The following is a 25,451-nucleotide window of genomic DNA, read 5'->3' on the forward strand; positions in this document are numbered from 1 at the left end:
ATAGATGAGACCCAAGTTCAAGCTATCCAAGAAAGAAAGAAACCTGTGCATTTTCTAAAGGAGATAAGATGAAAACAACCAGGGTTTAAGCCCCATCTAGTCTTTTTTTAAACGTCTTTACTGGGGTATAATTCCTTTACAATGGTGTGTTAGTTTCTGCTTTATAACAAAGCAAATCAGTTATACATATACATATGTCCCTATATCTCTTTCTTCTTGCCTCTGCCTCCCTCCCACCCTCCCTATCCCACCCCTCTAGGTGGTCACAAAGCACCAAGCTGATCTCCCTGTGCTATGCGGCTGCTTCCCACTAGCTATCTATTTTACATTTGGTAGTGTATATATGTCCATGCCACTCTCTCACTTTGTCCCAGCTTACCCTTCCCCCTCCCCTTATCCTCAAGTCCATTCTCTATTAGGTCTGCATCTTTATTCCCATCTTGCCCCTGGCTCTTCATGACCATTTTTTTTTTTTTTTAGATTCCATATATATGTGCTAGAATACAGTATTTGTTTTTCTCTTTCTGACTTACTTCACTCTGTATGATAGTCTCTAGGTCCATCCACCTCACTACAAATAACTCAGTTTCATTCCTCTTTATGGCTGAGTAATATTCCATTGTATATATGTACCACATCTTCTTTATCCATTCACCTGTCAATGAGCATTTAGGTTGCTTCCACGTCCTGGCTATTGTAAATATAGAGCTGCAATGAACATTTTGGTACATGACTCTTTTTGAATTGTGGTTTTCTCAGGGTACATGCCCAGTAGTGGGATTGCTAGCACGTATGGTAGTTCTGTTTTTAGTTTTTTAAGGAACCTCCATACTGTTCTCCATAGTGGATGTATCAATTTACATTCCCACTAACAGTGCAAGAGGGTTCCCTTTTCTCCACACCCTCTCCAGCATTTCTTCTTTGTAGATATTTTAATGATGGCCATTCTGACTGGTGTGAGATGATATCTCATTGTAGTTTTCATTTGCATTTATTTAATGATTAATGATGTTGAGCATTCTTTCATGTGTCTGTAGGCAATCTGTATATCTTTTTTGGAGAAATGTCTATTTAGGTCTTCTGCCCATTTTTGGATTGGGTTGTTTGTTTTTTCGATACTGAGCTGCATGAGCTACTTGTAAATTTTGGAGATTAATCCTTTGTCAGTTGCTTCATTTGCAAATATTTTCTCCCATTCTGAGGGTTGTCTTTTTGTCTTGTTTATGATTTCCTTTGCTGTGCAAAAGCTTTTAAGTTTCATTAGGTCCCATTTGTTTACTTTTGCTTTATATCCATTTCTCTAGGAGATGGGTCTAAAAGGATGTTGCTGTGATTTATGTCATAGAGTGTTCTGCCTATGTTTTCCTCTAAGAGTTTGATAGTGTGTGGCCTTACATTTAGGTCTTTAATCCATTTTGAGTTTATTTTTATGTATGGTGTTAGGGAGTGTTCCAATTTCATACTTTTACATGTACCTGTCCTGTTCTCCCAGCACCACTTATTGAAGAGGCTGTCTTCTCTCCACTGTATATTTTTGCCCCCTTTATCAAAGATAAGGTGACCATATGTGCATGGGTTTATCTCTGGACTTTCTATCCTGTTCCATTGATTTTGTGCCAGTACCATACTGTCTTGATTACTGTAGCTTTGTAGTATAGTCTGAAGTCAGGGAGCCTGATTCCTCTATCTCCATTTTTCTTTCTCAAGATTACTTTGGCTATTCGGGGTCTGTTGTGTTTCCATACAAATTGTGAAATTTTTTGTTCTAGTTCTGTGAAAAATACCAGTGGTAGTTTGATAGGGATTGCATTGAATCTATAGATTGCTTTGGATAGTAGAGTCATTTTCACAATGTTGATTCTTCCAATCCAAGAACATGGTATATCTCTCCATCTGTTTATATCATCTTTAATTTCTTTCATCAGTGTCTTATAATTTTCTCCATACAGGTTTTTTGTCTCCTTAGGTAGGTTTATTCCTCGATATTTTATTCTTTTTGTTGCAATGGTAAATGGGAGTGTTTTCTTGATTTCACTTTCAGATTTTTCATCATTAGTGTATAGGAATGCAAGAGATTTCTGTGCATTAATTTTATATCCTGTTACATTGCCAAATTCATTGATTAGCTCTAACAGTTTTCTCGTAGCATCTTTAGGATTCTCTATGTATAGTATCATGTCATCTTCAAACAGTAACAGCTTTACTTCTTCTTTTCCAATTTGGATTCCTTTTATTTCATTTTCTTCTCTGATTGCTGTGGCTAAAGAGGATATCAGAAAATACCTAGAAACAAATGACAATGAAAACACAACGACCAAAAACCTATGGGATGCCGCAAAAGCAGTTCTAAGAGGGAAGTTTATAGCAATACAATCCTACCTTAAGAAACAAGAAACATCTCAAATAAACAATGTAACCTTACACCTAAAGCAATTAGGGAAAGAAAAACAAACAAACAAAAAAACCCCAAAGTTAGCACAAGGAAAGAAATCATAAAGATCAGATCAGAAATAAATGAAAAAGAAATGAAGGAAATGCTAGCAAAGATCAATAAAACTAAAAGCTGGTTCTTTGAGAAGATAAACAAAATTGACAAACCATTAGCCAGACTTGTCAAGAAAAAAAAGAAGACTCAAATCAATAGAATTAGAAATGAAAAAGAAGTCACAACTGACACTGCAGAAATACAAAGGATCATGAGAGATTACTACAAGCAACTGTATGCCAATAAAATGGACAACCTGGAACAAATGGACAAATTCTTAGAAATGCACAACCTTCCGAGACTGAACCAGGAAGAAGCAGAAAATATGAACAGACCAGTCACAAGCACTGACATTGAAACTGTGATTAAAAATCTTCCAACAAACAAAAGCCCAGGACCAGAAGGTTTCACAGGCGAATTCTAGCAAACATTTAGAGAAGAGCTAACACCTATCCTTCTGAAACTCTTCCAAAATATACCAGAGGGAAGAACACTCCCAAACTCATTCTACGAAGCCACCATCACTCTGATACCAAAACCAGACAAAGATGTCACAAAGAAAGAAAACTACAGGCCAATATCACTGATGAACATAGATGCAAAAATCCTCATCAAAATACTAGCAAACAGAATCCAACAGCACATTAAAAGGATCATACACTATGATCAAGTGGAATTTATCCCAGGAATGCAAGGATTCTTTAATATATGCAATTCAATCAACGTGATACATCATATTAACAAACTGAAGGAGAAAAACCATATGATCATCTCAATAGATGCAGAGAAAGCTTTCGATAAAATTCAACACCCATTTATGATAAAAACCCTGCAGAAAGTAGGCTTAGAGGTAACTTTCCTCAACATAATAAAGGCTATATATGACAAACCCACAGCCAACATCATCCTCAATGGTGAAAAAGTGAAACCATTTCCACTAAGATCAGGAACAAGACAAGGTTACCCACTCTCACCACTCTTATTCAACATACTTTTGGAAGTTTTAGCCACAACCATCTAGTCTTTAGGCACCACTGAGCTGTCTGAGTTAGCTCCCTAGCTAAAGTCTGTGTTTGCCTCTTTCAGGAGTTGAATGCCCGCTGGGGGTCCTTGCAGAGGCTGGCAGAGGAACAGCGCCAGCTCTTGGGCAGTGCCCATGCTGTCCAAATGTTTCACAGGTAAGAATTTTACCTGAAAAGCAATGCTACTCTAGAACCCACTCAAGAACTGTCAATTCTACTTAGTATAGTAGATCCATAGCTGTAAATTTAACACTTCTTCCTGGAGAAAATTGGAAATTAGTTGCTTCAGTAGTAGATTCCTCACTTGGCACATAGGCTACTCCCAGACAACCAACTCCAATTTTCTAGTACCTAGGCTTGGGCCCTGGTACATACATAATTAGCAGTCTTTATATGTTTTCATGATAGTGAATGAAAATTGAAGTTGAAACAAGAGGTTTAAGTAATTATATTTCTGAACTAGAAGTAGACAGTAGAGGGCAAGAAATATCACATTGACTCTAACTGTTGATTCAACAATTTTTTATGTTTGATTTCCAAATCTGTGTCTACACTAAGAAACACACACAACTAATTAAGCAAACAAATGAATGAACAAGCCTAATGAAAACCAAACACCTTTACTGTGTATAAATGTATTTTTGAATATTCAGAGAAGGGAAAACTGAAATTCAGACAGGTCTTGTTTAGAATGGCTTAAGATGGAAAATCATGAAACATAACAGTTAAGCATGGAGCTTTGCCATCAGGCTACCTGGTTGAAAGTTAGGCTCCACCATTTGGCAATGGTATAACCTTGAAAAAATAGTTAACTTTTTTTTCTTTCTGCTTAGCCTCTTAAGCTTTAGTTTTCTCATATGTGAATGGGACTGGTAATAGTGACTAGGCCTCAAGTAGTTGTTGTAAAGACTAAATACACCTAAGTTCTAACACATTAAAAAGGATGATGATGATGGTAGTGATGACTTCTTTGTGAGCTCAGCTTGTCTGCCTCTAGTATGCCTATTATTCTTAAACTCTTCACTCTCGTGTACCAGAGAAGCAGATGACACCAAGGAGCAGATTGAGAAGAAGTGCCAGGCCCTCAGTGCTGCTGACCCTGGCTCAGACTTGTTCAGTGTTCAGGCCCTTCAGCGACAGCATGAGGGCTTTGAGAGAGACCTCATACCCCTGGGGGAAAAGGTGAGACATGCTTTTAAGCTTTTCCAACACGTTCATCTTCATATTTATACCTATTAATGTCCTTTTCTTTGGTTTTATTGTTGAGTCTCTTATTCTTATAGTTTTATCCTACTCCATACTTGTACTTTTATCCTATTCCATACTCATACTTTTACCTTGTCCCTAAGGCAAGTCCACTAAGAGGGCATGCCCCAGAACCATTCACATGGAGGGAAAACTTTTTAAATTGTTAAAAATTATAGTTGATTTACAATGTTGTGTTAATTACTGCTGTGCAGCAAAGTAATTCAGTTATACATATATATATATATATATATACATTCTCTTATTATATTCTTTTCTATTATGGTTTATCATAGGATATTGAATATAGTTCTCTGTGCTATACAGTAGGACTTTATTGTTTATCCTTTCTATATAGAAAAGCTTGCATCTGCTAACCCCAACCTCCCATTCCATTCCTCCCCCAACCCCCTCCCCCTTGGCAACCACCAGTCTGTTCTCTACGTCCATAATTCTGTTTCTGTTTCATAGATAGGTCCATTTGTGTCATATTTTAGATTCCACATATAAATGATATCATATGGTATTTGTCTTTCTCTTTCTGACTTACTTCACTTAGTATGATAATCTCTAGCTGCATCCATGTTGCTGCAAAGGGCATTATTTCATTCCTTTTTATGGCTGAGTAATATCCCTTTATATACATACCACATCTTCTTTATCCATTCATCTGTCAATGGACATTTAGTTTGTTTCCGTGTCTTGGCTATTGTAAATGGTGCTGCTGTGAACATAGGGATGCAAGTATCTTTTGAATTATAGATTTGTCTGGATATATGCCCAGGGTTGGGATTGCTGGATCATAGGGTAATTCTATTTTTAGTTTTCTGAGGAACCTCCATACTGTTTTCCACAGTGGTTGCACCAAATTACATTGAGGGAAAATATATTGTAAATGAACTTCCTACTATCTAAGTACCTCTTTAGTGAGTTCCAATAGGCCAGAACTTACCAAAGTTAGTTGGAGGTCAGCAGCCTCAGATAAATAGGAAATGGCCAGGTCTATGCCTGAGTATGGTACAGAGTTTCCTTAGCAAGGGATTGAAGGAGATTAATCCTACTCTGACCAAAAAATGAACTCTAGAGCTTGCCAGATACACTCTGGAAAAATCAGAGACATCATAGAACTTGCATTATCATGTAAAGAAAAAAGAAGCACAGAAAATGTCTACATTGAAAAGATTTTCACATTAAAAATTAGACACTTGCCACCAACCAAGTCAATCACCCTGCCTGATAGCCTTCTTATATATTTATTTATTTGTTTGTTTGTTTATTTATTTTTACAAAGGCTTATTCTTAAATGTACAATATTTTATAAAGTAGCAAGGTGTTCTTGTACCTCATTGAAGTCTATTTGAGGAAGGAGCACCACCGGGGCTTGGAACTCTTCCTTTGTTAGGATTCAGGTGCGACTCCAGGCTGATTGTCAGAGCTCTTGACTTCCTAGGTGGCTGTATTGGGGGAGACAGCAGATCGGCTCAGTGAGTCCCACCCAGATGCCACCGATGACCTGCAAAGGCAGCGACTGGAGCTGAATCAGGCCTGGGATGACCTGCTGGGGCTTACGGAGGAACGTAAGGAGAATCTACGGGAGGACCTAAAATTCTTCCTGTTCCTCAGCCAGGCCAGGTAAAGCTCCAGAGGCAGACTTCCACCAGGTGGGGTGGGCAGTTTCCAAGTCTGGCCCATGAGTGGAGCATCTAGGAGCAGTCTATGTACAGGTGCTCTTCACTGCTGGGTTTGGAGTGTACCTCTAGGTCCAGATTGCACCTCCGGTAAGGCACAAAATTCTCATTTTCAATATTTCAAGCCAATTCCTTCAAACTGAAATATTTCAGTTTGAAGGAATGTGAGATTATCTATGCCAATTAAGTAAGTTTCTATAGCGTGTATACTATATATAGGGTGCTATAGCAGAAATTACAGGATATGGGGGGGGAGTAGTCTACTGGAGAAGCAAAGAAGAATACAGATAACCATGGTAGAACATAATACAGCCCAAAACACACATCCTAACAAATAGATGGAACTATGCAAACAAAAGTGTGAGAATAAGAAAGGTACAGAATATCCATGATGTGGGGACAGCTAGAGCCTGGGTTTTGTATGTCACAAGGGTAAGGAGAACTAGCAAGAGATAAACTCAGAAATGTTAAAATTAAGTCCTGGAGAAGTTTCACTGCCTTGCTAAAGACTTTAGACATTATCACGTTTTAGCAAATATGCACTTTATCTGTGGAACAGTTCTTACATTCTGCCCCATCATATCAGTCTGCTGAGAGGATCATTTAGAATTGAGTGTTCAGGAAGTAGTAGTTTGCAATGCAACACTTTTGAAGAAAAAAGGGGGCAACTTTGGCAAATGATTGTAGTTGCCCTTAGCAAACCCCTCCCCAATTCAGGGTCTCTGGAAAGCTATAGTTTTTCATACAGTATAAATAAATAGCATCCATACTTATTCCCCCAAATCATATATATGCTCATCTATCTCTGTATATATAGGTTCTACCTGTAATTAAGATTCCAGGTTAAATGCTGCCTCTTTCTCTTTATGAAGTCTTACTCTTCAATATTTCAAAAGTAATATCCCCACCCTCAGAGCAACTCTAACACCTTATTTTATCTCTTTAGGACAGTCTTGCTTTTTAGTACTTTTTAAAAACATGTATTAGTGTCTATGTTTTGTTTGCTTATTTTTTCTTCTTTCAATATAAAGTGTGAGGTCCTGGAAGGCACAAATATATCTCTTTCACAATGTTTGGTGCGTAGTAAACACCCAATAAAACTTAATTGTTTAAATAGTGAATAAATAAGTTTACAAAAGAAGAGACCATTCTGCCCTAAAGCTACTGATTCCTATTTAGCAAACAAGAGCAAGGGCATTCTTCATGAGATGCTTAAACTGACCATCATATATAATTTTTTAAGTCAGTGCATTATTATTTGACATTTACCATCTGGAGCAGATGGACTTGAGCTCTCCTTGCCTAATTTCTTGACTGCTGAAAGAGTGGGAAATGGCCCTGATTTAGTCAATAGCACAGGAGTAGGGGGTGGGGGTGCTATGTGTGTGTATGTGTTGGACAGAATCATGTACTGGATTCTATTGGGAATAAAAGTAAGAAGAAAGACATGCCTTCCCTGAGATTCTATACTAAAATAGATATTTAAACCCAAGATCTATGCACTTTAAAGGAACAGGACTTGTTAGGAGTAATGGAATATGTACCAGTCCAGGATTCCAGTGTCTGGGTTCTACTCCAGATGTCTGCTTTTAGTTTTAGCACATGGACAAATTGCTTACATTCTCTAGGCCAACTTCCGCATCTCCAAAATGGAAAGAAAAGAATTCCCAGAATTCTACACAAAATTATTGCAAGAATCAAAAGAGATAATAAGTGAAGAAAATTTCAAAGGCAAGGGAATGCTATTATTAAGTTATAAAGCGAAAACAGCAAGTCTAAAATTTGTGAAGTATATAAACCTGATAGAAAATACTGATATGGAAATGTTTTCTAGAGGAGAAAAAGCCCAAGGACGGACAGTTCTATAGCAAGTTACAAGGTTCTCTTGTCAATATGTCTCTTTCTCTAGGGACCAACAGAATTGGCTCAGTGGCATTGGTGGCATGGTATCATCCCAGGAGCTAGCTGAGGATTTAACTGGCACAGAGATCATGATAGAGCGACACCAGGTATGGCTTCAAAAGCCGTAGTCCCTGATCACGTGACCTCACAACCTTCCCTCATTTTACAACTTTGGTGGGATGTCACTGGCCTCACCAGTCTCTGCCCCCTTTTCGCCACAGGAGCATCTTGCTGAAATGGAGGCCGAGGCTCCCACCTTCCAAGCCTTAGAAGACTTCGGTACAGATCTTATAAGCAGTGGGCACCGTGCCAGCCCTAAAATTGAAGAAGAACTTCAAGCTGTCAAACTAGAGAGAGATGAGTTGGAGAAAGCTTGGGAACGACGCAAGAAGATGCTAGATCAGTGTCTTGAATTGCAGGTACTGCAAATTCCCAATCATTAGGCAGGATTAGCTGCACTCTGTTTCATCTATGCAATTTTATGTGGTTAATACAGGTGTTTATTTCACTGGACTTCCATGGTGAAAGCATAAGGTCATCTCTTGATTATTTGACATTGTATTTCCTGCTCTGTAGACTGTTCATTGTGGTGTTCTTTACTCCTTATTCCTGTTAAAAAAGGCAAACAAAATAGGGGTCAGTCCCAGGGCATGGGGGCATAAAATTGGGTGATTATACTTTATTGATTGATTGAGGGTTTGATTGATTTTGTTTTATTGAGAACCTACTGTGTGCAGGGCCCTGGGAACACAAAGATTAGTAAGATAGTGTCCCTTTCCTAAAAGTAATGAAATTAGACATGTAGGCAGATCATTCTCATACAGTAAGATAATTACTGATAAAATGTATGAGTGTTTTGAGATTATGGCAGATGGAGTGATTAACGCTTTTGAGGGAAGGGAGTGAGAGTGTCACAGGTTACCCTGAAAAATAGTGTTTACCAGAGTCTTAAAGAAATAACCAGCCAGTATTTATGTATAGGATATGGGAAATAGTGAGAGTATTTCCTATACTCCAAGGATGGAGTATAGCTTATATGAGATATATAGAGATATATAGCTCATATATACTTATATGAGAGTATAGCTTATATGAGAACATAAAACATGTTTTCAGGGAAGAGTAAAAGGTCCAGTATATCTAAGATTTATGGTATAAATGTTTCTTGGAAGAATATTGGCACACCTTACAGGGTCCCTTATATCAATATCACAGGAGACTGGGGAGATAATTTCCTCTGTCCACCTGGAATGAATATATCATATACATTCAACTTTATTCCCCATAGTTTTTCCGAGGGAACTGTGATCAGGCTGAGAGCTGGATGGTGGTACGTGAGAATTACCTAAGGTCAGATGATAAGGGTTCCTTAGACAGTCTGGAGGCCTTGATGAAGAAACGTGACGATTTGGACAAAGCAATCACTGCCCAGGTAATAACAACTAACATAAGAACTCCAATAATAGCTATTAGTAATAATAACAGAAATTCTACACATGTTTGTGGTTTATACTTATTTTAATTCCCATTTGATTCTTAGAGAAAACTCTGAAGTAGGCAGGGCACATGGTGGCTTAGTCTTAGCCAAGTAGCATGGGACACTGGACGTTTTACTTTAAATCCAGCTTTTTAAAACTTGACTTTTAAAATTGGAAGCTATTTTATATACTGCCTAACATCCCATCCAATGTGGGAATCATCTTCTACAATGGCCATGGGAAGTGTCTCTTCTATAGGGAACTCAGCACCATACTGAGATGGGAAGTAGCTCATTTCAGTATCATTATTGTTTCTCCTCTTGTTGAGTTAAAACCCACCTCCCCATAAGGCATTTACCTTTTGGCCTTGGTTTTGTTTCCCTTTGTGAAGCCACAAAGATATCACCGACCTTTTCTAGGAGGGAGTCTGGGATTGCATGAAGGGCCTAATTTCCGTGCATCTGGGCTTTTTCTCTTTCTTTTATCTAGGAAAAGAAGATCACTGAACTAGAACTTTTTGCTGAGCAGCTCATAGCTGATGACCACTATGCCCAGGAAGAGATTGCTGCTCGGCGCCAACGGGTACTAGACAGGTCAGGCCCGAGCAATTGTTTTGTGAGTTATAGGTAGATGTAGCAAAGTGGCCTCTTTGTTAACATTGAGGATGGTAGTAACACTGAGTTCTCATTTCTAAATGCCTAAAACTATCTTGAAAATTTGGGAAATGTTCTGATCTAGACTCATAAAATGAAAGACTTGGAAGTTACCTTAGAAATTACCTGACTTAATCACTTTATTTTATATCTGAAAATAATGAGACTGTGTTATATATAACATATGAATATATAATAATATATAATATGTAATACATAAGGAAATATATGAATAAGTAATATATAACTATGTTTATATATATGACATATAAATATATAAATAATGAGAGGAGAAAGGGCAGGTAAGCAAATAAGAAGATTCATGAATATGGCATCAAAGCTTGGTGGAAGGGTAGAGGACAGAGAGTAATCTAGCCCTGACTTCCAGATGGAAGGCTCTCAAAGAACAGCTGATTGCTGAGCGAACGAAACTTGGAGACTATGCTGACCTAAAACAATTCTACCATGACCTCAAGGACCAAGAAGAATGGATCAGTGAGATGCTGCCCATAGCCTGTGATGAATCTTACAAAGACCCCACCAACATTCAGGCAAGTTCAAGATAAGAATCTTGGAAAACTTCAACATACTCAGATTGTTAGATGAATGGTCACCTTGTGATACTGAACCCTTCCTTACTGTTCAGAGCACTGTCACTGCCTTCAGGGACTTCTGAGTCTAATGTGGAGTGAGTTCTTCAGAAGTTATCATCACCTTGGTTATGATAGAAATGTTAACTCTTCCTTTTAAACAGAATTTATCTCATCTTGCTTCCTAAATTAGGTGGTAATTTAGTTTCTGCTTTCCCTTCAGAGAAAATATCTGAAGCACAAGACCTTTGAAAATGAGGTCTATGGCCGAGCTGAACAGGTGAAAGGAGTCATCACCTTGGGGAACACTCTGATTGAGAGGAGGGCATGTGATGGCAATGAAGAGACCATGAAGGTAGGTTCTGCTCACAATGGGTTTTGGGCTACAAAGGCACACAAAGAGAAATCTTTTATACTCTTTCAATGTTTTCATGTGTAGGGATATGGAATATGTTTCATAGTTAATTGTCTTCCCTTTGATTTTTGCACAAAGGAGGAGGAAAATAGTGATGCTCAGACCTTATCACTCCCATCATACTCAGTACCTTGACCTCCAAGAAAGCTTTAGACTTAATTCCTATGTGTTATCATGCTTGCCTTATATTTTCTATCCCTACTACCAAGAGCTTTGATATTTAGGCATCAGCCTCCGTAATCAGCCCATGACCCTTTATCCAAAATTTCTTCTAACACCGCCCGCTGCTTTCTCAGATTTAAACCAGCATAACTGATTTAAAATATCAATATATAAGATTCCAGTACTGGCAGATTTTGACTAGACCCTAACTCCAGAGCCTCCCTACGTTATCCTTTCAAGTTGTCACAGGACCCTAGACACCATAATGACCACTCAATTTTGGGAGGCTAGGGTCAAGTAGAAGAGTTGGAGAAAAACTGGGACTACTTGTTTGAGAGAACAATTGACAAAGGACAGAAGCTCAACGAAGCTAGTCGCCAGCAGAGGTTCAACACAGGCATCCGGGACTTTGAGTTCTGGCTCTCAGAGGTAATTATACCTGGAAATGGTGTGGGCATGGGATCTTAATAAATACTTGTCAGATAAACAGACTTTTGCATGAACAATTTCCTTGACTCTTCTTGGGAAAAGTTGGGGGATGTATTTGCTAATCTTGGTCTCCTTAAAGACAGCTTGCGTCTGACAGCTTTATTTGTTTATCCTTCCATTCCCAGGCAGAGACACTGCTGTCCATGAAAGATCACGCCAGGGATTTGGCTTCGGCAGGAAACTTGCTAAAGAAGCATCAGCTATTGGAAACAGAGATGTTGGCCCGAAAGGTTAAGTAGTGTTGGAATCCCACTCCTCTGGCCAGAATGGAAATGTTTGTGACATTTCTCTCTCCTGTCTTAGGAGTCCATTTGAGAACATAGGCTTGCAAAACTGAACTTAGTGTTCTCATCCATCAGTCATTATAATCAGGTCAAGTCCATGGGCTTCAGAGCCATTAACCTATTTTCATTAAATTATATTGAATAGATTCTAAGACTCCAAGAAGTAGATCCTAAAAATGATCTTGTTTACTTTTTAATGACCTATGTATATAAACTCACTCTCTTCCAAAGCTGAATATCTGATCTGGTCTTTGAGAGAAAATAGAATTTTATTTTACAGAACAACTGAAAAAAAAAAATAGGGGACACATGCTGTGGAGTTGAACTATAAATACACTCTGAAAATTCTATGGAGCATTCCAGTTGTATCCTAATATCAAGCATAGATGTGTCCTGAGAGCTGTAATAAACATTCAGACAGGTGTTCATTTCACACTGTAGCATTTTATATTATCGGTTTTATTGGGTAACACAGATACCCACAGAAAGGGCAAGAAGTCAAAGGCTTTCTAAGTTCAGTTTCAGGACTTGATGATATTCCCTGTGACATCACTAGGCGGCAGACTTAGAATGCAAAGAGACACAGAAGAAGGCTGTGCTCTGGGTGGGACCAGCCTAAGAATATTACCAATAGAGTAGCTTCTTCTTGAATATTTCAATCCATCAATCTGTGTCATATTCTGCACTGTGAAAAGATAGTTCTGCGGAGACACAGCATTGTTCACCAAGGTCTTATTTTCCATATGGGGAGGAGGAAGAAAATACAGGGGAAAACATCAGAAGGCCAAATGTATAGTTCGAATAATGTAGCCATGCTATCCGTTATTGCCTCTGGTCTTGCCCTCATCCAATCTGAGTTAAAAGAGTGTAAGGTCAAATTCATTATCTTCAAAAATGATCTATTTGACCCAGTCTTTGAACTTGAACTAGTGGTGGTTAAAGTCCAGGGTCTACTTAATACCTATACTATACTATTCACTGAGGACACTTGGGCTTTCTAGGATGCACTCAAGGACCTGAATACCTTGGCTGCAGATCTGATCTCCAGCGGGACTTTCAATACTGACCAGATTGTGGAGAAAAGGGATAATGTCAACGAGCGCTTCCTGAATGTCCAGAAATTGGCAGCTGAACACCATGAGAAACTGAAAGAGGCCTATGCCTTGTTCCAGTTCTTCCAGGACCTAGACAATGAGGAATTCTGGATAGAGTATGTACTGCCAGCTCACATTGCATGGCTAGTCCAAGAAAATAGATAACCCACCAAACATGCTCTTATTTGATGCTGAAATGAAATACATAGTTGCTTCTTGCAGTTCGCATTATTTCTTAATCATGTCTGCCTTAGCCTGAAATGAACATTGGTTTTATTTTTCCCAATTTTTTTTCACTGTACGCAGGCAGAGGGAGACAGGCATGGAGGGAGTGGGGAGCAGTTCATATACATTCTGGGAGGAAAATTAAGAAACTGTATATATATATTTTTGGAAAGAATGTGTAATGCTCATTCTGAATGAGACAGCTGAGCATTTACAACTTACCGGACTGATGAGATCTTTGTCATGATTCTTTCTGTATCTTGTGTATCTATTGTAATATGCCACTGAACTTGACACTGGCATAAAATGTTACATAGTACCTGCTATGGTATTATTGCTAATTCTACTTTTGTTATAAAAAATGTGATTGGAAAATCTTAGAAATTAAATTATTTGCCCTACTTCCACCCTGCCTCATCATGCTCCTCTTCTACAAACCTGCTGATTCTTACTTGTAATCAATGAATTAGAGGAAAAAAATGTGCATAGGGCAACTAGTAGGATATTTTTGAACCTTTTTAGAAATAGTAAGATGATATAATCTTGTCTACGATGTCTTTTACCATGCTTCATGGTGATATACAAACATTTTACGCTCAGAACCTATCCAATGGCCATGATTCCTATAATGTCCCTCTTTATACCTATTTTACCTAGTTACTGATACTAATAGACAAAAATGACAAAAGTCATATATGCATATGTTTGTATGTGTATATATGTAGGTGTGTGTGTCTCTAATTTTCACATTTTTTGAAAGAGAAACATTACTGTAAGTTCTTGAGCAAAGTGGAGAATATACACACATAGACAGGCAAAGGAAGTAATGGGAAGGCTGTTACGGCTATGCATATGGTAGAGATCAGTATGTTATTTTAACTTGTATTGCCATCAGTCAGATATTTTGCTGAAAGCCTCTGCCTCTAATTAACTTTGTGATTAATGACACCACCGTGTTCCAGAATTTACCCCCACCCCACCCCCAGCCAAACACACACTCTTAGAAAACCTTCATTTTAGGATGACCTCAGATGTCTAAAGTCTACATCTTTTGTTTTTTCCTTGGTCTTAGGGAGAAGTTGGTACGAGTGCGATCCCAGGATTATGGGAGGGATCTGCAGGGGGTTCAGAACTTACTGAAGAAGCACAAACGCCTAGAAGGGGAGTTGGTGGCACATGAACCCATCATCCAGGTAGGAATATGAAACCTGAAAAGACTGGGATAATCTAATAGTAGTCCATGTTATGGATAAACGGGTTGAGGCTGCAAAACGTGAAGGTGGCATGCCAAGGTCACATAGAGAGTTAGTCGTAGAGTTCACAAGTGTTCTCCTCCACACTTTGACTCCTGTGAATAGAAGAATCTGCATGGAAACTCATGCTCTTCTATGGAAGGAGCACTTTTAGTCCAGGGCACAATTGCTGACGATTAGGTTACAGTTTGGGACATCTGGAAAATCTGTACCTGAGCTGAGCCGTATGGAAAGAGGGCAGCCCTGAGTCTTGGCTTGGCAACAGGGTCACCCTGTGACCACGAATAATGCATAAAGCAGATCCTGGAAAGTAGCCTCATGCAAACGTCAAGGTATTTGTTCGAATACTTGGCGACGTTTAGCTTGCTGGATCTTACTGCAGCTTTCTTCATTCTCCCAGGATTGTCAGGACCACCTCGAGTACCTCCAGTTTGTAAAAGAGCCAGAGGGTGTGAAGGGCTAGACACTTTTTGCCAGGAAACTGTGGATAAATGGGGAGAGGTTGCGGGGTAATGTGACATGGAGCGGGTGTGTTCTTCAGAATGTGCTGGATATGGCGGAGAGGCTGGGAGACAAGGCTGCCGTGGGGCGAGAGGAGATCCAGGAGAGGCTGGATCAGTTTGTTCAACACTGGGACCAGCTCAAAGAGTTGACCAAGGCTCGGTGAGTTGGGGCTATGAGGCCCAAATCTCTTCTTGGATTGCAGGTATTCGGTTGGTATAGAGAAGCTATTTAAGTGCTTGCTCAGCATTTCTCCCCAGCTACCAATCTCTGTCTAATTTCTAAGTGCCTGCTCAAATGCCAAGTCTTCCATGAAGCTTTCCCCATGTACCCCAGGCAGAAATGACACTGCCTCTGTGTTCTGAATATACCTCTACTCTTGTGCTTACTTGCAGCTGCTGTCTTTTATCATTGTTGCCCTACACGTGTTATCCTTCATACCACGTTATCCCCCACATCCCCGTTGTACTTTATACATCTCTCCAGTTTTAACATTACATGCAGTGCTTAGTAATAAAAGAATGAAGGGATATTTTTCTCCCTTATAACCATATAGTCCTATAGCCAATTAAAATCTTACAAGATAGTTCCACTCTGCTACATTCCCACTGCTTACTAGTTTTTTCTTATCTATTGGGGTTTACTTTCCTCTTACAGAGGGATTCGGTTGGGAGAGTCCCTAGAATACTTGGAATTCATGGAGAATGCTGAGGAGGAGGAAGCTTGGATCAGTGAAAAGGAAGCTATGGTTACCCAAGGGGATTCTGGAGACACTTTGGCTGCTACTCAGGTGAGTAACAGGCTGAATGGATCAATTTTCTTCTCTTTGAATCTTTTCTTAAGTAGTCAACATTTTCATCTGTAAAATTAGAATCTTTCTTCTGGTGGAAGAAGAAAACTTTCAGGTCAGTTCTTAGTATACGATGTTCTTGATACTTAATATTTTTCCACTAGATGGAATGTTTCCTAGAATTACGTAAATTTCAGTGTGGGGAAATCCTTATGTACTACCTTGATCAACACTCATTCCCAAATCCAGAAAAGTCTAAGGTCACATGGTAAGTTAGAAACAATGTCACTTGTATTCCTTTGGCTCTTTTTCTGGTAAGGTTGTCTTTCTGGCAAGTGAAGAGTTTGGGGAGAGGAATTTAGTGGAGCTATGCAGGAGTAAGGGGACACTCATCTAGTCTGTCAATTTAGTTGAATCATCCCTGGTGAATGGCATCAAAAGGAATCAGAATGTAAGTGGGATAGATTGTCTAGTCTTGGAAGTTTTGATTCTCACTGACTCATTTACACAGAGCTTGCTAAAGAAACTCGAAGCTTTGGAGAATGACTTCGCTGTCCATGAGATCCGAGTGCAAAATGTGTGTGCTCAAGGAGAAGACATCCTGAGCAAGGTGAGCTGCGCTAGGGGTTCCGGGTCAAAAAAGGATTTTCAAAAAGGGATTGGCCCAAATGTAGAATCATGAGCAGTGCTAAAATCATATATAGACCATTGATAATCTCTTCTAAGCTGGCTTTTTGTTATTGTTGTTATTGTTTTAGTAAATAATTTTTTATTCAATTTCTGTTTTCTGGAAGTTTTTTTTTTTCAAGTTCTTATAGGTACACTTTTTAGATTTTTAAAAAAATCATTTGTTGACACTCTTACTCTTGTCCTCTGCAGAATACGGCCTTTAAAAATATATTATACGTGACTTGCTTTGGTCATAGAGTATTTTAAGAATGTGAAGAAATTTCTTTGCATGCCTCTAGAGATGAGGACCCCACTGAAACCTCTTTGTAATTTGAGAACCATTGTTTTGTTTAACTGCGTGTTTTAACAGAGGCTCAGTGATCTAAATGCTGAATCCTAAAGAATACAAAAGAATCCTAAACAGAGATGACTCTGTACGTTCGAGATGCTTATGCCAACTAAAAAGATCACACTTATATGGACAAACATGAGAAGATTGTCCAAATGCTGGGGTAGAAATAATCATCAGGGTGGCATAGATATTATTCTATTATAGGTGAATAATAGAATAATTTCACTAGACCTAGAAGAGAGTAGCTATATATTTGGAATGGGAGAGATGAAAGCTTTTTAATAGTACTAAAGAATTCACATTTCTGGCCCTGGACACTCATCAGTATATCTGTCTCTCCTCCTTTCGGCCTTGGTGTTACAGGAGGAAAGTCAGCATAAAGAGAAGATTTCTACCAAGATAGAGGCTCTAAAAGAAAAGACCCCTTCTCTGGCCAAGGCAATGGCTGCTTGGAAGCTACAACTGGAAGATGATTATGACTTTCAGCAGTTCAACTGGAAGGCTGATGTGGTTGAGGCCTGGATAGGTATGATGTGTGAGGGCCAGGGTCTTAGGTTTGAGAAACGCCGATAATTCCATTTATAGAATGGATCCTGGGGCTCTGTTGCTTACCATGGGAATAAAGATGCTCCCTTCATTACTCACTCCTATCCCGTCTGGACACGATTACAATTACATTCACACATGGGCAAGCACACACATGCCCACACACACACAAACACACAGAGACACATGCTGAGGGGATAACTAAGTACTATAATTCCAGAGAACATCTTTTTTTGGAAACTGGTGATTTCACATGTGATATTCAGCAAGATAGGGCCATGGCAAAACATTCTAGGCAATAAACTGTGTGTTTGACTTACTTATAATTTATCTCTAGTCTGCAGTTTTCCTTATGAAACATTCAAAAGTCCTCTTGGCTCCAGCTCTGTTTCAGTCAGCTTTATCCTGCATAAGTCTAGAAAAACAATTCACTGGACCCTACACCCCCCATATTCTAATGAATCATCTAATTTGAGAGTCAGGAGGCTGTCTTGTGGCCTATAGTAAATATTCCTTTTCTCCTTACCACGGCTGATACAAGACCAACTCTATTTTCCTTCTTATTAATTATCTTTGCTCTTCAGCTGAGAAAGAAACAAGCCTGAAGACCAACGGCAACGGTGCAGACCTCGCTGCCTTCCTCACTCTCCTGGCAAAGCAGGTGAGAGCAGGGTTGCCTTGTTGATAGATGCCCGTGAAGTCCAAGACCCATATCACACAGAAGCTTCACACAGGATTATTTCATTCCTAAATTTGTGGTTTTATTGTCTGTAGGACCTGTAATATTGTTCCCCTTTCCTTCGTGATAGAGATAATTTGCTAGTTTTCTCTCCCTCATCAGTCTTGCCAGTAGGTGTTCATTTTTATTAGAGAACCAATTTTTGGCTATATAATTTTTCTCTGTTGTATCTTTGTACTATATTCCATTAATATCTTTTTATATCTTTATTATTTTTTAACTTCCTTTGATATTACTTGATTTTTTAAAATTAAAAAAAATTTGTATTCACTCTTTTGGTGAATAGTCTTTGTACAATTGAAAAGAATGTGTATTTTGCAATAATTTATATTACCTATCAGATTTTGTTACTTATGTTATTTAAATATTTTATTTTATACATTTTATTTTTATATATTTTAAAGCTAGGTTAAAAGTTGTGTTGACATTTAGAATTATGAAATAATCTTGATGAATTGATTCTTTTAATTATGAAAAGTTTCTCTTTCTCTCCAATAACACGTTTGTTTTTAACACTTCTTAAATTTTTTTTCATATATTAGTATACGATACCAATTTTCTTTTGTTTACTCTTTGCAATGTATATCTATTTCCAACCCTTTAAAAAATATTTCTATGCATTTATATTTTTTGTTTTTGTTGTTGACTTGGTACATTTATAAATTGCAAAATGGTTACCACTGTAGCATTAGCTAATACCTCCATCCTGTGACATAATTACCATTTCTTTCTTAAGGTGAGAACATTTAAGATCTACTCTCTTAACAACTTTAAAGTACATAATACAGAAATATTAGCTATAATCACCATGCTGTACATTAGCTCTCCAGCACTTGTTAATCTTATAAATGGAAGTGTGTTCCCTTTGACCAATTTCTCCCCATTTCCTTCACCTCCCAGCCCCTGGCAACCACCAATGTACTCTAAGTTTGGCTGTTTCTCTAAGTTTGGCTTTTTTAGATTCCACATGTAAGTAACATTATGCAGTATTTGTCTTTCTCTCTGACACATTTCACTTAGCATAATGCCCTCAAGTTTCATCCAAGTTGTTGCAAACAGCAAGATTTCCTTCTTCCTCCTGACTGAATAATATTCCTAATGTGTATATCACATATCTTCTTTATCTATTGTTCTGTTGACAGGCACTTAGTTTGCTTCTGTATCTTGGTTACTGTGAATAATGTTGCAATGAACATAGAAGTGCAGAGTGTCTGTAAGTCTTAGATGTGTCTTTTATAAATATAATATAGATGAGAATTGATTTATTATCTATTGATGATTTTAATGGAGTAGTGAATCCATTTACATTTAAAGTAATTAATTCATGAGTTTTATTTAAAGCTATAATTTAACACCTCCCCTACCCTATCCCCTATCTAACCCCACTTTTTCCAGTAATGATTCAAGATGTGATTTCAGTTTTCCTGAGGACTAGCCTTTTTCAGTTTGCTCTTAAACCTAGGGACTTTAGAGGTTTCAACTAAACCTCTTTCACTGCTCCTACTTGATGTGTCCTGATCACAGCACTGTGTGACTGCAGAAAATTCTTAGATTTTAGATTCTTTAGACTTTAGATTCTTTAGATTTTACATTCTTAGCTACTGTTTTCTGCTTGACTTCTAGGACTTGTGTTTAGGAACCTATAAATACCCTGATGGGGACATACAGGGAGATTATTGAGCCTCCTTTTCTGCAACTCCCTTTTCATGATTTCCTCAAACCGTGGATGCCCCAGTTTCCCAGAACTCCAATTTTTGTCCCTTTAGTTCCATGAGATGATCAAAAGATCTGAGCATCTGCTTCCTCCACTACCTCACCCTGTACAGCTTATACTTCAAAGGGGAAAGTGACAGAGAGTATTACTCTTAGTTTGCTACTATTTCCTTCTCCCTGGAATTTTGATCCCTCAAGTTATAGCTGCCTGAGTTACATTCTGATCCCTTTCAAACAGCTGATTTTTTGTACTTTTATCCAGCATTAAAAGTTGTTCTCAAAGGGAGAATTGGTCAAATACCACCCTGTTAAAGCTGGAAGTGGAACATCCTGAATTTTGTGATTCTGATATCATTTGCATACACACATGCACACACACACCATCATTTGTATAACTGGCACCTGTATAAGGTCTTTTGTTAGTTTGCATACTCCCACAATTTCTAGTGCTAATTAGAATACAAAATCTAATAAGTGATATAAAAGAGTCTTAGAATATGAGCCTTAAGAAGAATTTAGTTTTGATTTGGAAAAATTTGGAATATCACATCATGCTCCAATACTCTCTTAATATTAATTTTGTACCTAATCTAAAATCCAATTTTAAAACACTGGAATTTAACTATAATTCCAATCCCAAATGTTTACAAAATCTCTAAGTCCTATTTCATTTTCCATGGGCATCACTCTAAACTCTTGTATAGGTCCAATCGGTGGAACCCAGGTATGAATGACCCCTTGGAATCTGCATCATTTTTCTGTTCACAGCTTCTCTATGGGTCTTCCTCAGGACACACTGCATGCCAGTCTGCAGAGCTTCCAGCAAGAGAGACTGTCTGAGATAACTGACCTGAAGGACCACCTGGTGGCTGCTGAGCACAGCCAGACTGAAGCCATTAAAGAGCGCCATGCTGCCCTGCTGAGGCTCTGGGAACAGCTGCTGGAAGCTTCTGAAGCCCACAGACAGGAATTGCTGGAAAAACAGCTGCCCCTACAGAAGGTAAAAAAAAAAAAAAAAAATGATGAACCACCATCAGGCCTCGATTATCTGTACCTTAGCCATGAAATCCAGAAATAGATACTGGAAACCGTGTTTGAATACTATAGATATTTAAGTGAGTACATTGCAAAGAATCAGGAAGACATTCTTATGAGCAAGAAGTAATTCATTTTTTTAGATTGATAGGGAGTATTTTTTTGACTGATTTATCAGTTATCCATCTGACTTATGATGGAAGCCAGGTACATATAATGGAAACAGGTAGGTGAGACAAGGGATAGAAGATCTTACTGTATGGAAGAACTAATACTGACATGTAGGAGTCAAGGTTGTCCTTGTCTTTTTTGCTAACTCAAATAAAAGGAATATTAGACAAGTATAACTTGTGTTCTCATCTTTTCTAGCTAGGGGACCTTGCATGTGTCACTTAACATTTCTGAACCTTGATTTCTCTATTTATAAAATAAGGTAATATCACCATCATATCTGTTTCTATGTTATTACTATTAAAAGAGATAATAGATCTGAAAATGCAATATAAACCACCATGTTCTATATGGATATAAGTTTTAAAATGTTCTTTCTAGTGGTGGCTGCTAAGGTATTGGATGTTGATGATAAAAATATTAATAGTAAAAGGAAGTCAAGATGGTCAGTGAAATTACTGAGTATTTCTAGACCATAAGAAGTATTGTACCTGGCAACAAGGTAAGGGAAGTATTGCACCTGGCAACAAGTTAAGGTAGGGAGTTACAGGAATCAGGAAACACACTAATACAAAATCAGGCCCTTAATTAATTTCTACTCTATTGAAGGACATGGAACCTACAGAAATTAATCTTAAGTGAAAAGTTAAAGCAATTAATGGAAAACTGCATATCCATATCTATATATATATATATATACACACACACACACATATATGTACATACACACATTCTACATAAGAAGATACTTCACATTCTATTTTACTCAATTTTCAAACTGCAAAGAGTTTTATTTTATTTTATGATTTTAAAATCTTTGTAAAATATTCAGTTGATACATAATATTATGAAAATAATATGACATTATTTATAGGTTTACATGTCCTTCTTGGGTAGAGGCAATATTAGTTTTCTCTGTGTTTGGTCTATTTTAGTGTATAGATTGCTGAAATGAATACAGAGAAGGTGTAATGGTGTAATACCTTTGCAGTCTCCTTCCATTTGGGTCAATTTTCTTCTCTTTAACCCCTATATTTGGAGATGAAAACTGATTTTCATATCTGTATAACATAACTCTCTTTGAAAGTACAATCTGCTGACCCAAAATATATGATGTATTTTATTTCAATTTTTGTTACAAATTTATTTATTTATTTATTTTTGGCTGCGTTGGGTCTTCCTTGCTGCGCACGGGCTTTCTCTAGCTACGGCGAGTGGGGGCTACTCTTTGTTGTGGTGCACGGGTTTCTCATTGCAGTGGCTTCTCTTGCTGTGGAGCACGGGCTCTAGGTTCATGGGCTTCAGTAGTTATGGCTCGCAGGCTCAGTATTTGTGGTGCACAGGCTAAGTTGCTCTGCAGCATGTGGGATCTTCCCGGACCGGGGCTCAAACCTGTGTCCCCTGCATTGACAGGGAGATTCTTAACCACCAAGCCAACAGGGAAGTCCCTATGTGATATATTTTAAATCTAAAACTTTTCTATTACCTACTGTTTGGGAAAATCCATGCTATTTCTCTCATTTAGAAATTCAAAGTCATTCAGAGCATATGAATAACTCCAAAGAGTATTGCATGGATAAGGATACAGGTTAGAGGGTAGGAAATGGGTTTAAGCAGGGGATTCAGGCATGAGATGAGCCTTGAACAAGGTTCAGAAGGAAGGTAGGATGAGTACTCAGTATACGCAAACAGACATCAAAGAAGTGTGGTCTGCAGAAGATCAGAGGAGAGAAAGAAGAAATGCCTATGCCACAAATTGATATTTTTTATTCAATCAATTATCCATTCATTCATTTAACACTTATTTGTGCATGTTTACTATGTGCCAAGTAGACTTGGAACACAGACATCAGAACAAGAAATCATGAAATCTTATCATTGCAATCTACCCTTGCCACTTTTGGAATCTTATAGCTAATATAATCCTAGAAGTCATCCAACTTCATTTGTAAGTGTTGGAAGAAAAACAGAAAATGCTAGGACCAGGGCTTGTACCTTGAATTTACATGTCCATCCATCTGATCACATGGTCTCCATTGGTTTTAGTTCTGCCCTCTTAGAGTGTTGGCCCTGAAAATATTTGAAGATAGTCATTTTTTTTTTTTTTTTTTTGCGGTACGCGGGCCTCTCACTGTTGTGGCCTCTACCACTGAGGAGCACAGGCTCCGGACGCGCAGGCTCAGCGGCCATGGCTCACGGGCCCAGCCGCTCCGCGGCATGTGGGATCCTCCCGGACCGGGGCACGAACCCGTGTCCCCTGCATCGGCAGGCGGACTCTCAACCACTGCCCCACCAGGGAAGCCCCAATAGTCATTTTTCTTATCCTCAGTCTTCTTTTCTGCTGATGAGCTTTATCAGAAAAGATGGAGGTGTCTTTTTTTTTCCTCTCTAGGCCGAGGATCTGTTCATGGAATTTGCACACAAGGCTTCAGCTTTCAACAACTGGTGTGAGAATGCTGAGGAGGACCTGTCAGAGCCTGTGCGCTGTGTCTCACTGGATGCAATTCAGCGGCTGAAGAAGGACCATGAGGACTTCTTGGCCTCCTTGGCAAGGGCCCAAGGAGACTTCAACTATTTGCTAGAGCTAGACCAGCAGATTAAGGCCTTAAATGTGTCCTCTAGTCCCTATACGTGGTTAACAGTGGAGGTGCTAGAAAGGATCTGGAATCACCTATCTGACATCGTCAAGGTAGCTTGGGGCAAAGCAGAGAGTTCCTTTGGCTATAGTGAGCATGATCACTTGATATATTATCCAAGTTTGGGGACTTTTGAGAAAGAAAGGAGCACTATTAATAATTATATTGGGACAGCAGTCATGTACTGAGACAATCTAAGAAAAAATTTGGAAATATGTTCACAACAGGCATAGCCCTATGCCCTATAGGTTAGAGTCTCAAGCATCTGGGTGTTGAGTGGTGATTCAAGGAAGCAAGCACAAGCTCCAGGAGATGGCTCTAAAAATAGGTTATGAGAAGTTCATGAGGCTTGTATATATCTTTACAGTGTATACACTCCAAGGCATTCTCTATTTTATACACATCTCCAAAAGTGCCTTTTTAATGTGTTTGTGTTTAATTTTTGTCTGTATATAGTAATGCTCATTACTGAAGCTATGGAAAGTATTTTAAAAGTTTACAAAGAAAAATTTCACTATAAAATCACCAATTTCATTTGGCAACTCATTATCTTTCCTTTAAAGCTACATTTATGTTCATTTAAATGAAATTTCAACTGGAAAAAAATTGAGTTGAAGAAAGGTTTGCCTTTGTTACTAGTTTATTTGTTACTGGGCTTGGTAACACCTGTAAGTACTTATGGGAAGTTGCATAAGCTTCTTTCACATTTCTGAGATGAGAAGAGATGGGCTGGAAGAAAAGTGAGCACACAGGCAATAGTATTGGAAGATAGGTGAGATTTGGAAGAGGGAAGATGTGCAGGTGAGACTCAGAAACAGTTATTTTATTCAAAGAAAGGCCTGCAATGTGCACATTACTATCTGTGATTTGGGGTTTTAGGAAAGGGAGCAGGAGCTGGAAAAGGAAGAGTCAAGACAGGTCAAGAACTTTGAGATGTGCCAAGAATTTGAACAGAATGCCAGTGCCTTCCTTGATTGGATCGTGCAGACCAGGTGTGCTGTGATACCCCCAAACTCATGATCTCTATACTATACTTTCCATTTACTATAGGGATGAAATACATAACTGAGGGAAGGAAGGGGAACTCTTACAGTATTTATGCTGTCCTAAAATCACCATATCCTGTCTGTGCTTTGTATTTGGAATCGACTGTACTCTAAATCAATCATTGCAAAATTGAGAACTGAGAATTTCATCTCGTTGCCCATTCTGTATTCTCTCCTTGATACTTTTTTTCCCTCTTGCCTATAATTACAGTCCAAAAATAGTAACAGTCCCTTATGTTTGCCTTCCCCTTTGTACTTTACAAAGTAT

At 38.5% G+C, this 25,451-nt stretch overlaps 1 protein-coding gene across 1 annotated transcript in view; it reads left to right on the top strand.

The window, feature by feature from the left end:
* The window catches only part of SPTA1 (spectrin alpha, erythrocytic 1), a 67,996-nt gene that overhangs the window by 34,772 nt on the left and 7,773 nt on the right, over window positions 1-25,451 (top strand). Inside the window, exons 26-46 of the mRNA XM_022559536.3 lie at window positions 3,572-3,663; window positions 4,545-4,689; window positions 6,203-6,384; window positions 8,350-8,449; window positions 8,564-8,761; window positions 9,631-9,774; window positions 10,310-10,413; window positions 10,862-11,024; window positions 11,287-11,418; window positions 11,932-12,069; window positions 12,255-12,359; window positions 13,415-13,623; window positions 14,805-14,925; window positions 15,527-15,648; window positions 16,144-16,276; window positions 16,788-16,886; window positions 17,661-17,823; window positions 18,428-18,504; window positions 21,086-21,295; window positions 23,894-24,190; window positions 25,017-25,129. Of these exons, the coding sequence (XP_022415244.3) occupies window positions 3,572-3,663; window positions 4,545-4,689; window positions 6,203-6,384; window positions 8,350-8,449; window positions 8,564-8,761; window positions 9,631-9,774; window positions 10,310-10,413; window positions 10,862-11,024; window positions 11,287-11,418; window positions 11,932-12,069; window positions 12,255-12,359; window positions 13,415-13,623; window positions 14,805-14,925; window positions 15,527-15,648; window positions 16,144-16,276; window positions 16,788-16,886; window positions 17,661-17,823; window positions 18,428-18,504; window positions 21,086-21,295; window positions 23,894-24,190; window positions 25,017-25,129 (3,047 nt within the window). The remainder of the gene's footprint in view (window positions 1-3,571; window positions 3,664-4,544; window positions 4,690-6,202; window positions 6,385-8,349; window positions 8,450-8,563; window positions 8,762-9,630; window positions 9,775-10,309; window positions 10,414-10,861; window positions 11,025-11,286; window positions 11,419-11,931; window positions 12,070-12,254; window positions 12,360-13,414; window positions 13,624-14,804; window positions 14,926-15,526; window positions 15,649-16,143; window positions 16,277-16,787; window positions 16,887-17,660; window positions 17,824-18,427; window positions 18,505-21,085; window positions 21,296-23,893; window positions 24,191-25,016; window positions 25,130-25,451) is intronic.

Source organism: Delphinapterus leucas, chromosome 1 (genome assembly GCF_059928025.1).
Source record: "Delphinapterus leucas isolate spDelLeu-1000000601 "Yukka" chromosome 1, BTC_Dleu_Yukka2, whole genome shotgun sequence".
NCBI lineage: Eukaryota > Metazoa > Chordata > Mammalia > Artiodactyla > Monodontidae > Delphinapterus > Delphinapterus leucas.